This window comes from Phacochoerus africanus, chromosome 1, assembly GCF_016906955.1.
Source record: "Phacochoerus africanus isolate WHEZ1 chromosome 1, ROS_Pafr_v1, whole genome shotgun sequence".
Lineage (NCBI taxonomy): Eukaryota > Metazoa > Chordata > Mammalia > Artiodactyla > Suidae > Phacochoerus > Phacochoerus africanus.
In genome coordinates, this window is record NC_062544.1 from 281,914,137 (window position 1) to 281,926,391 (window position 12,255).

The following is a 12,255-nucleotide window of genomic DNA, read 5'->3' on the forward strand; positions in this document are numbered from 1 at the left end:
AACAGATTTTATAATGTTTGCATATTCTATAACAATATGTATATGATATTTATGGAATAAATATAAATAATGTGTTACAGTTATGATCCATTCTCCATGTATTCCTATTTTAAAAAATTAATACAGGAGTTCCTGTTGTGGCTCAGTGGTAATCAACCCGACTAGTATCCATGAGGACGTGGGTTTAATCCCTGGCCTTGCTCAGTGGGTTAAGGGCCCTGCGTTGCCGTGAGCTGTGGTGTAGGGCGCAGACTTGGCTCAGATCTGGCGTTGCTGTGGCTGCGGTGTAGGCTGGCAGGTATAGCTCCCATTCATCCCCTAGCCTGGGAACTTCCATATGCCACAGTTGCGTCCCTAAAAAGACAAACCAAAAAAATTTTTTAAATAAATAAAAGGAATAACAAATTACTACGAATTAATACGTAGACTTGGGCCAACCACTGGGCCATTGGTACTCATGTATCTGTAAGGAGGGGGAGACTGGACCTTTCTGAAAAGAACCAAATAGATGTTCTCTGTGTCTCCGTGCAACAGGGTTATTTTGGGATGCTAAGGGGAAGTGGGGACAGGACACTCATCAAGGGGGAGAAGCTGTGGAGTTATGGATGGGATTCCACATCTGTATCCCAGTGCGGTGGTTCTCGTCGACATGTGTTCCTGGGGCAGCAGCAGCACCTGGGGCATTTTTAGACAGGCGGGTTTTTAGGCTCCACCCCAGACTGAATCAGAAACCCAAGCCTTCCAGGCAGTTCTGATGCAGTTAAAATCTGAGCAGCACAGGCGTTCCTGTCATTGCTCAGTGGTTAACGAGTCCGACTAGGAACCATGAGGTCGCGGGTTCCATCCCTGGCCTCCTTCAGTGGGTTAAGTGGGTTAAGGATCCAGAGTTGCCGTGAGCTGTGGTGTAGGTCGCAGACACGGCTTGGATCCCACGTTGCTGTGGCTGTGGCATAGGCGGATGGCTACAGCTCCGATTCAACCCCTATCCTGGGAACCTCCGTGTGCCACAGGTGCAGTATTACTGTTATTAGTGAGCTGAAGCTTTATTGGTATTCTCATGTATCTGAATCTATGCTATTACTGTCAGTATTATTTATCTGGATCTTTCCCATCTTGGACCATTTCTGGCTCTCTCCTGACTCTGTTTTTGGTTGTTATTTGCATATGTCTTCCTTCTAATTGGTCAAGGGTTTTCTGGCCATTTAGGGTTGATTTCCCTCTGACAGAAGAGTGTGCTCCAGCTCACAGTAGTTCGTTTCTTTGATCTTCCATTCTCATCAGATCCCCTTTCTTGGAGAGAATTCCCCGTCCCCCCCTCCCCACCAAGGATGGTGGTGGGGACATCCTTTCCGATTTTTCCATTTTTACTGCTTTGTCCCAACACCGGAAGTGCAGTTCTTCCCATAAATGAGAATCTTTTTCAATGTGCCTACTGTTTAGTTCTGTTTCCAAAATGTGTTTCTTTATTTTTCCCTTTATCTCCAGAAAACGAAGGCTACACAGCATAAGCACCAAGTGACTTCATGCCAGGTATATTTAGAAAGTAATTTAGATCCTTCCATTCAATAGTTTGAATGTAATTTAGATCCTGGCTTGAAAGTAATTTAGATCCTTCCATTCAATAGTTTCGAGGACTTCACTTCAATAAAGATATTGCCATTCTAAGAATTACAATCCCAACCCATTTGTGAGAATCATAGAAATAAATGCAATTTCCAGAGACTAAAGAAAATTACTAATGGTTTGCATATAATATTGCATACTTGTGCAATTAAGAGAAAGGAAATTAGAAGAGAATATCTTTTATTATGTTTTCCATTTTTAATTTGTGGGAAACTGTTGGGGCCCCTTAATATTTTAAAAGTGAAACCAGGTAAACTGCAGATTGTCACAGGCGGCAAAAAATAGGAACATAGGGAGTTCCCGTCGTGGCTCAGTGGTTAACAAACCCACTATCAACCATGAGGACACAGTTTCAATCCCTGGCCTTGCTCAGTAGGTTGGGGATCTGGCGTGGCCATGAGCTGTGGTGTAGGTCACAGACGCGGCTCAGATCCCTCATTGCCATGGCTGTGGTGTAGGCCAGCGGCTATAGCTCCAATTCCACCCCTAGCCTGGGAACCTCCATATGCAGCAGGTGCAGCCATAAAAAGACAAAAAAAAATTTTTTTAATAAATTAAAAAAAAGGTAACATAAAATTATATGAAATAAGAGTGTGCAGTGAAGTAAATTTCATTAAAGACATTTGCTGATAAATGAAATACTATAATTAAGAGCGTATAATGAAGTGCAGATGATCACACAGACAGGCAAAAATGAATAGGTGCCAAGAAGGAGATGTCAGGTCTTGATAGAACATAGATCGATGCTGTAGAGGCCATTCGCCAAATAGACTGTGAGCACATGGGGAAAATCCGTGTGTAAGGGAGGCCGCACTGGCTGATAATTGGGACTGTTAAGGGTAAAAGAGCAATGATTGTACCTATTTGCAATAATTGGTGGGTCCGAAATGTTAAGTCTACAGATGCCTCTGGGTATAAGACATAAAAATGTGAGGAAATATATGCACTACAGTTTAGGAAGAAGTATTTGAGAAAAGTAGCAAAAGCACCCAGTGAATTTAGAACAGGTTGCTTTTAACTCTGGAGGTTTAAAGGGATTGTGTACGGACAAGACTCTGGCTCTGCTTCCAAAGACTCTGGACCTCGTTCTTTCTGCCGGGGACTCTGTGTGACCCCGACAGGTCCCTGCAAACTCCCAGGTCGCCTCGTTTGAAAAAACATGTGTCAAGTGCCTTGGTTTTGACAATCTTTTCAGCTCTCATGCTTTATGAGTCAACAGTCATAATGCATTTCCACAGGCGGTAAAAATATTCTAGACTCTTCCCTTCCAATCTCACTGTTTACTTCCTCGGCATTTCCCCTTCCTGCCTCCCTGTTTGCCGGTCAGTTGAGAGTGGGCTTCAGTGGGGGTGAGTTAACCCACTCTTTCCAGGGTGTGTTACTCTCCAGTTCCCTCCTGAGGGTGGGGATTCTACAGTAAGGGCTGTGGTTGGGGCTTCAGTTTCATTCCTAAAACACGCCTCGAGTCTTGATCTGTGCTGGGCTCCACGCCAGATACCCGGGGGATTGGAAGGTGAAGGCTGAGGCCCTCGCCCTCGGGAGAAATCAGTGAGGGTCAGTTTCCCTGCGTCACTTTCTTAGTAAACACCTGTGAATGCCACGTGTCCCTCTTTCTTTCAGGAAGTAGCAGAGTCCCATGGTGGCCAGGTGGGGGAAGGGGAGCGAGGACGTGCCACCTGCCCGGAAGAAGACGCCATCTGCTGCCGAGTGAGTGACCAGGTACTGCAGTGCTGAGGGCACAGGGTGTTGAGAGGGAGGGGGTAGGCATTTACCTCTGGAGTGTAGTCCCCCAGTCATACTCCTTTCCACAGAAAGACGCTAATCCCAACACCCTGTCGCCCCTGCCCAGAGGTTCTAGGTCCCGTTTCCCCATTTATGACCACCACCCCCTGACAGCCCTTGGTGTCACGGTCACCAGCACTGGATGGGCAGAAAGGCAGCATAAGAGCTTTCAGCACAAAGAGGGAAAAGATCCAGCTCACCCCAAACCTGGCCCATTGCCCCTTCCTAAGAGAGGTTACAACAGAAGTTTCATGGCACTGCCTTCACAGAAGCGGGGCCAAGTTTTCCAGAATCTGGCAGAAGGCTGCGTTTGGAGTTCTGCTTGTGTATCACTCATGCTTGCAAACTTAAGCCTCTGTTTTTCTTTCAGTGGGTTGAATGGCATCCACTTTCCCAAGCAGTTTTTTCTTTTCTTTTCTTTTAAGCGCAGGCAGTTACTTGTCCACCAGCTGCATGTGTCTTTGGCAGCGCCTGTGTTCCGAGCTGGACCACGCATCTGCACATATGCCAGCCTGGCGTTATGTTTCCAAACTTTCGCCCTGGTCGCTCTCCTCTGGATTACTGAGAAATCCTGCTGAGGGTCTGACGGAGCTGACACTAAATTATATCCCCTGTGCCTTTCTTCTAAATTGATCCCCAAATAAGCGGAATAGGCTTAGTCAAAGAAACTCTGAGTAACGGATGGCCCCTCTTGGCCATGAAAATGAAAAAGTAATTCTCCCTTCCGAGAAGGAAAAAAAAAATTTTTCTTTAGGGGCAATCAGTAAATGACACACTCTTAATAAGGTACCAGGAAAATTCAAAAGTCCAACAGATCCATTGCATCCTCAACAGGTGTTAGCCTCTAATGGATACAGTTTCAGATTCCTCTGAAGGGATTTGCCCAGAGGATTCCTTTCGAAACTTCTCTTGAGATGACGCTGCTCTAACAGCAGATTATCGCATGAATCACACTGTACACCAGTTCCACCAGTTCCTTTTTAAAGGGGGAAAATTGTTTTATTATTATTCCTAAAATACTAATGAGGTGGAAAAAATAGACCAACCAGGTAGAGTTACCCTGTAAATCACGCATATTCTCTTTTTCAAGGAGTGTAAGGGTATTTATCTTAGCCACCAGGCAGGCACTGTAAGATGCTGCCTGGCTTCACACTCAGCTTCCTCCTGTGTGTGAGCACAGGACTCGGTGGGGGAGCCTACTGCTTCTTCCAGGTAGGTCTGTTCTGCTACTAAGCTGGATGCCTGGACTTATTTCCTTGTTCCCTAGCTCTTTAAATTAGATTCGTCCCCTGGTTTCACTTAGCTCAAGAGAAGTGAGGCAGCAGGTGTGTGCCATCCCTGAAGGTCACACCTCGTATTCGTCACTGATGCCCCTTGGCTGGGAAGAACCTGCATATTGATCAAGCCAGGACTACAGCTTAATTAGTCTCTCTACGTGTGGTTGTGGTTTTTTTCCTTTGTAATCAAGAACTAAGGTCATGGATTCCAAATTAATCATTGGACTGGAGGATACGATGAATTGTTATTACAAGGAATGCCATACCAAAGGGTATTTTTTTTTTTTTAATTTTATGAGTACTACCCAAGGTTTTTAAATGTGAATTAAGGGAGTTTCTGACATGGCTCAGTGGTTAACGAATCTGACTAGGAACCATTGGGTTTCGGGTTTGGTCCCTGGCCTCACTCAGTGGGTTAAGGATCTGGCGAGGCTGTGAGCTGTGGTGTAGGTCGCAGAGGCGGCTCAGATCCCGCATTGCCGTGGCTCTGGCGTAGGCCGGCAGCTGCAGCTCCGATTCGACCCCTAGCCTGGGAACCTCCATATACTGTGGTATGGCCCTAAAAAAGCAATATACATACACAATGTGTATTAACATTCTCTCTTGCTGTATAAAGAATTATCTTATGGATGCAGGTTTTAGGTATGTTAGTACTGACCCTAGGCTCAAATTGTCTTTAAATTTTCTATAATGGGAAATTCACAATAGCTGCATATATAAATATTCACAATATTCCATGGGGTAGATGCACGTGAATGTGATGTTACAAGTAGAAGATTTTTTTTTTTTCTCCTCCCTTTCTGGACATAGTTCTCTTAATGTTCAGACTTCTTCCCACTTTACACATGCTTCCTGGATGATTTTGTTCATTCTCTTGGTTTTATTTATTTTTTGTCTTTTTAGGGCCACACCTGCAGCATATGGAGGTTCCCAGGCTAGGCGTGGAATCGGAGCTACAGCTGCCATCCTACACCACAGCCACAGCAACATCAGGTCCGAGCCACATCTACAACCCACACCACAGCTCACAGCAATGCCGGGACCTTTAACCCACTGAGCGAGGCCAGGAATCGAACCTCATGGATGCCAGTCAGATTCGTTTCTTCTGAGCCATGATGGGAACTCCCAAGTAGCATCATTTTTTAAATGTGAAGTTCTGTTTTGTCTCTTTATAGCCATTATCTCATTTAACCACCCCCCCAACCCTGAGACATAGACTTCATTCACATTTTTACAAATTAGGGCGCTGAAGTCCAGAGAGGCTAAATAACTTACCTCAGGACACACAGCAATTAAGTTGGAAAGTCAGTATTTAATCCAGGTTTGCTTGTCTCTCTCGTCTAGACTCCTAACTCTACCCTACCCTGGACATAATTCTCTTATCGTTCAGACTTCTTCCCACTTTACACATGCTTCCTGGATGATTTTGTTCCTTCTCTTGGACACGTCCATTAGTCTTGCCGTCAGAATCCTCCTTTCTTGTACGTGTCCACGTACGTTCAGACGTCTCTCTCACACGATGATCCCGTTTCTATTTTCTGGATGTTCTACCGCTCGAGGCAGTAACGGAAGTCCCTCTTTGTCATTTCCTCAGGCGGCCCCAAGAGCCCGAGGATGGACGCCGTGCACGTGGGTATGGCCAGCGCACCGCTGGTGAAGCACGCGGCTGGAGCTGGCCTCAGGACGCGCAGACCCCGCGTCATGTCCAAGAGCGGACACAGCAACGTGAGAATCGACAAGGTGGACGGCATATTCTTGCTCTACCTCCAAGACCTGTGGACCACCGTTATCGACATGAAGTGGAGGTACAAGCTCACGCTGTTTGCTGCCACCTTCGTGATGACGTGGTTCCTCTTTGGCGTGATCTACTACGGCATCGCCTTTATTCACGGGGACCTAGAGCACGGTGAGGATGCGTCCAGCCCAACCCCCTGCATCAGGAAAGTAGACTCCCTCACGGGCGCCTTCCTCTTCTCCCTGGAATCCCAGACCACCATCGGCTACGGGGTCCGCTTCATCACGGAGGAGTGTCCCCACGCCATCTTCTTGCTGGTGGCCCAGCTGGTCATCACCACCTTGATCGAGATCTTCATCACGGGCACCTTCCTGGCCAAAATCGCCAGACCCAAAAAGCGGGCAGAGACCATCAAGTTCAGCCACTGCGCCGTCATCACCAAGCAGAACGGGAAGCTGTGCCTGGTGATCCAGGTGGCCAACATGAGGAAGAGCCTCCTGATCCAGTGCCAGCTCTCGGGAAAGCTCCTCCAGACCCATGTCACCAAGGAAGGGGAGCGGATCCTCCTCAACCAGGCCACCGTCAAGTTCCACGTGGACTCCTCTTCCGAGAGCCCCTTCCTCATCTTGCCCATGACGTTCTACCACGTGCTGGACGAGACGAGCCCCCTGAGAGATCTCACCCCCCAAAACCTTAAGGAGAAGGAGTTCGAGCTGGTGGTCCTCCTCAACGCCACCGTGGAGTCCACCAGCGCCGTCTGCCAGAGCCGCACGTCCTACATCCCGGAGGAGATCTACTGGGGCTTTGAGTTTGTGCCTGTGGTCTCTCTCTCCAAAACCGGCAAGTACGTGGCTGACTTCAGTCAGTTTGAACAGATCCGGAAGAGCCCAGATTGTACCTTTTACTGCGCAGACTCCGAGAAGCAGAAACTGGAGGAGAAGTACAGGCAGGAGGATCAGAGGGAAAGAGAGCTGAGAACGCTTTTGCTACAGCAGAGCAACGTCTGATGTCAGCGGTGTCGCCTCAGCTTAGCTCCTTCCGTCAGTTCTGCTTCCCTGTCTGAGCTCCTTCCCAATGAAGAGGTCACCAGGAAAACAAAACTGCGTGGCCGCGCTCTAAAAAAACTGCACCGAGATGCAGACCTGTTCCTTAGATCTGGTGGCTAAGCAAGCATTTCCACATCTGAGAGGTTCTTTTTTTAAAAGGCTTTATCTGAAGCAAACTCCCCAAATTCAAATTTTCTATAAAGGGGCTGCATTTCAAAGAACTTGGTGGAGGGCAATTCAAACAATGTCCTCCTGGATGGACAGACATTTCACAATGCTCCTATCGAAAGGAAATGCATTGCTATACAAGGATGTCAGCTATAAGGTATTTATTCAACAAAAGACAATATGGCTGAGAGCTGAAATGTTCAATATCTACTTATATTGTTGCTTTAATGCACACTTATTTTTTTCAAGCAGAGCAAATGTTATTTATAATGGAGGCTACCTAGTAATACATAAAAAGGGCCAAAGGGACTCTGTACTCACAAAATATCATAATTCCATTTTGGGGAGTTCCCGTCATGGCTCCGTGGTAACAAACCCAACTAGCATCCATGAGGATGCGGGTTCAATTCCTAGCCTTGCTCAGTGGGTTAAGGCTCAGCCAGGGCATTGCCATGAGCTGTGGTGTGGGTTGCAGAGAGAGCTCGGAGCCTGCATTGCTGTGGCTGGCAGCTGTAGCTCCGATTCGACCCCTACCCTGAAAACTTCCATATGCCTCAGGTGCGGCCCTCAAAAAGCAATAAAATAAAATAAAATTCAATTTTTACCCTTTTCAGTGAAATGTAACCGTACAGAGTGAAATTGATCAAATCAGGAATTCGCAGTTGTGAAAACATATATCAATGGAGTTGGTGAGATTGTTCACCCAGATTTTTTTGTTGGCATGTATGGGCTCTCTTCTGTTCAAAATCAGGTTCACAGACCAGCAATATCAGCATCACTCAGGAGCTTATTAATAATTTACCCCTTCCTGGACTTAGAGAATCAGAGTCTGTATCTTAACTGGACCCCCAAGTGATTCAGGTAAAAATGAAAGTTGGAAAAGCTCCACTCTGGACGTTTTCCCAGTAACCTTCTGAAGCCAGGGGGTGCCAGTTCTTTGATAAGGACCAATATATTCCTTTCCATGATTTCATTCCTTATCTATTAAAATTCCTGGTCCACAGAGGAACTGCCACAGACATTTCAAGAGCAAAGTAACGCCCTTGAGAAAAATGGTTGCATCTCTCAAGTGAAGGGCAAGCTTGTTGATTACCATCAGAGCAAAAGGAAAATTCAGCTGCTGAACAATTGGAAATTGGCCCCTTCATTGACGTCTGTAAGGCTGGATGGACTGTGAGGAACAAGAGGAGCTGAAGATAAGGAATCCAAGTGCAGGTGACTCCAGTGAAGCAGGACCAAACGTGATGCTCTGATAACATGTAAAGGATGCCCTCAGTGTTTAAATAAACCTCATACAACTCAGTTTAAAGAGGTAGCATTTGGCCTCTGGCAGAATTTAGAGGTCACACCCCTCGCCTTTCTTTGGGGCAGAGAATAAATGGGCTACAAGGGAAGTCTTATTTCATTCAAACCAGGGCAGCTTTGCATTTTGACTCAAGAAGAACGTGACTTTGAGTAGGCTGGCATATGGAATCTATGTACACGTGAGGCCACATGTATGTGCACACAGACCCATGCGTGCGCACGCACACACACACGCGCACACACACACACACACACACGGGTATGCACGCCCTGGCTCTTCCGTCATAGTTGTGGAAATTATCCGTGAAAGACATTTGTGATTAAGACAGCAAGTCCTTGACCAATGGGCTTGCGTACATTTTGTTCTATCAGAATGGGAAGCCTGGGGCTCAGAGAAAATGGGACAAGTAATCAGAGTCAGACAGTCGGTGAAACAGTGTTGGGATTTCAGCAAATCTGGTCCTATCCTGATGTCACCCCCTTTTCACGTCTCCTCCCATTAAACAGAAAATGTGACGAAAACCTCTTACCCGGAACTGAACATTTAATGCAGATGTAAGAATCATAGGAGTGAGGCTGCAAACAGTTTAATGAACAATCTCAATGCACAAGAGGTTGCCGTCTTCAATTATTCAGGAAGCTTCTATGTTTGCTTTTTCTATTGATCATTTCCTGGCAGGTTGTTTTAGTTGTCGACGCTTCTCGTAAAGGATCACATTATTGTAGTTTGATGTGAGCTCCTTCAGTTCTTCAACTTTTTTATTGTATAATCCGGTAAAATCGACAGGAAAAGAATGCCCCAGCATGTTTACAATTTGTCTTTGGCACTATTCAATGTTTTTCACAGTATTGATATCAGTGCTTATTTTAATGTGATCAGAAGTCTTGCATACTTATATTGCATATGGTACAATGATACAGCGTAAGATGGAGGAATCTTTCTGTGTGTTCATTTTGCATATCAATTTTGGCCATATTTGGAAGACTTGATTGCACTACACCCAAAATAAATACGTAGGGTCTTAAAATCTAAGACTTGTACAAGTCAATAAATCATAATATAACATAACAGTCAAAAAATAGCTCTTGGAGTTCCCATTTTGGCTCAGCGGGTAAAGAACCTGACTAGTGTCCATGAGGATGCAGTCTGATCCCTGGCCTCACTCAGTGGGTTAAAGATCCAGCGCTGCTGTAAGCTATGGTATCAGTTATGGGTGCGGCTCAAATCTGGCCATACTGTGACTGCGGCATTTCTGCAGCTCTGACTGGACCCCTAGCCTGGGAATTTCCATATGCCACAGGCGTGGCCCTAAAAAAAAAAAAAAAAAAAAAAAAAGAAAGAAAGAAATAGCTCTGAAGTTGTGTCTGGTTTGAGACTTAGCATTTTCCAGACAGAGCTACTTCTTATTACTTTGTACAAAATCCTCTCATGCTAAGAAGAGTCAGGGGACAAAATTATTTGATTATATCTGGACATGAATCTGACTGAAACACCTTAATGCTCAGCACTTAATGGAGAGTTGTCAAACGAAAAGAGTATTTTGACCCCCCCAAAAGAGGAGTTGAGTTTTGAAAGCTTTCCAAGGCACCAGGCCTTCTTGGCCTGACCATTCAAAAATGTTGGATTCCATTTGAGAAACCACAAAGAGCAGCAAATCAGCATGATCTGCATTATACCTACTTAAGTAATAAAATCCATTGTACTTCATGGCACCTAGTAGCCAGTGGCCCCAGACAGCACAGCAAAGATTCTCTCTTTGATCCTCAGGACAAGCCGTCTTTGGTTCTCTTTCCCATTTATCAGGAAATTGCAGCCCAGACTCCAAAAATCTAAAATAACTGGTTAAAAGCTTAAAAAAAAAAAATGCCATGAATGAGGGGACCAGATATTTAGGTGAATTCAAACAACTATTTTGCTTGATTTTGATTTGAATTCAATGCTCAATTTTAATTGGCTGATTTAGGTCCCATCAAAATGTAAATCAAAACATAGATAAGGGGGATCCTGTTGTGGCTCAGCAGAAACGAACCCAACTAGTATCCATGAGGATGCGGGTTCGATCCCTGGCCTCACTCAGTGGTTTAAGGATCCGGCATTGCCGCAAGCTGCAGCACAGTTTGCAGATGCAGCTTGGATCTGGCATTGCTGTGGCTGTGGTGTAGGCTGGGCAACTGCAGCTCTGACTGAACTGCTAGCCTGGAAACTTCTATACACCACAGGTGTGGCCCTAAAAATACATATAGGCTACTCCAGTCTGATTCTTTCTCCTGTGCTTGCATCCTCAGTACTCATGCTTCATCTGGAGAAGGAAGGAAAGCAAAACAAGGAAGACGAGGGGCCTTTGCACCGATAGCTCAGTAAAGGACCATCCTCTTCCTTGGGCTTGGTTCTGCATTTTGTCACCATGGTCAAAGGGTCAGACATCGACCCTGTGACATAGTGAAGCCTTCCAGTCTCTCAGTCTTGGCTTTCATTCTTGCTAGACTTTTACTGTTAAATATTAGGAACAACTAGCCTTGGATGCAGGGGATTTTATCATAGCTTTCTGGGATGGACTTTTTTTTTTTTTTCCCAAATGAAAGGTATCATCATTTCAAGACTTGATTTCCAAAGTCTGTAGGGAACACTCGAATTCCACCATGTGACTCTGCACAGGTTCAAGGTGCACTTCATTTTCATCCCCTGGGAAGACTTCTCCCCAGAGGTCCAAAGCTTAGCATTTCACTTCTAATCAATGAATTACATACGTCTTGCCTTTTTGGAATATCAATTTATCTTTTATCAGAGCAATCTTCCAACCAGTCCCTGGATCTTGGGGTGACAATAAATGGTTTCTGCTCTCAGAGTGAGGTGGCTTTAGGAGCAGAGTTTGAGTGTACAGGGTAAGAGTCTGCAATGAAATGATAGAATTAGAATTTAACTGGGATTTTAAAGAATAAAGGAATTACTTAACTTCTTGGGGCATTGGTATTTGTCAGTACACTTTGTTTCTTACTGTTGTTTGTTGTTTCGATTTTTTTTTCCTTTTCTTTTCTTGCCTTTTAGGGCTGACTGAGCGCGCATGACAAATGGAGGTTCCCAGGCCAGGGATCAAATTGGAGCTATAGCTGCCAGCCTACACCACAGCTCACAGCAACACTGGATCTTTAACCCACTGAGTGAGGCCAGGGATTGAACACGCAACCTCATGGTTCCTAGTCGGATTTGTTTCTGCTGTGCCACGACGGGAACCCCTGTTGTTTCTATTTTTTTAGGAATTCTGAAATAAAGTCCTCTCGTCTTCAGAGTAAGGAAAGCAGCGAGAAACATGTAAAGAAT

General features: G+C 45.4%; 1 protein-coding gene across 6 annotated transcripts in view; it reads left to right on the forward strand.

Moving 5' to 3' along the window:
- KCNJ15 (potassium inwardly rectifying channel subfamily J member 15) overlaps positions 1 to 10,788 on the forward strand; it is a 46,327-nt gene extending 35,539 nt beyond the window's left edge. For 5 of the 6 annotated variants that reach the window (XM_047796545.1, XM_047796560.1, XM_047796552.1 and 2 more), the window contains 2 exons: positions 3,244 to 3,342; positions 6,277 to 10,788. In XM_047796545.1, coding sequence (XP_047652501.1) covers positions 6,297 to 7,424 — 1,128 coding nt within the window. In that variant the 5' untranslated portion in view covers positions 3,244 to 3,342; positions 6,277 to 6,296 and the 3' untranslated portion in view covers positions 7,425 to 10,788. Of the gene's footprint in view, positions 1 to 1,505; positions 1,531 to 3,243; positions 3,343 to 6,276 lie in introns of those variants that run through there. The other variant, XM_047796583.1, reaches the window with a different exon arrangement.
- The last annotated feature ends 1,467 nt before the right edge of the window (positions 10,789 to 12,255 follow it).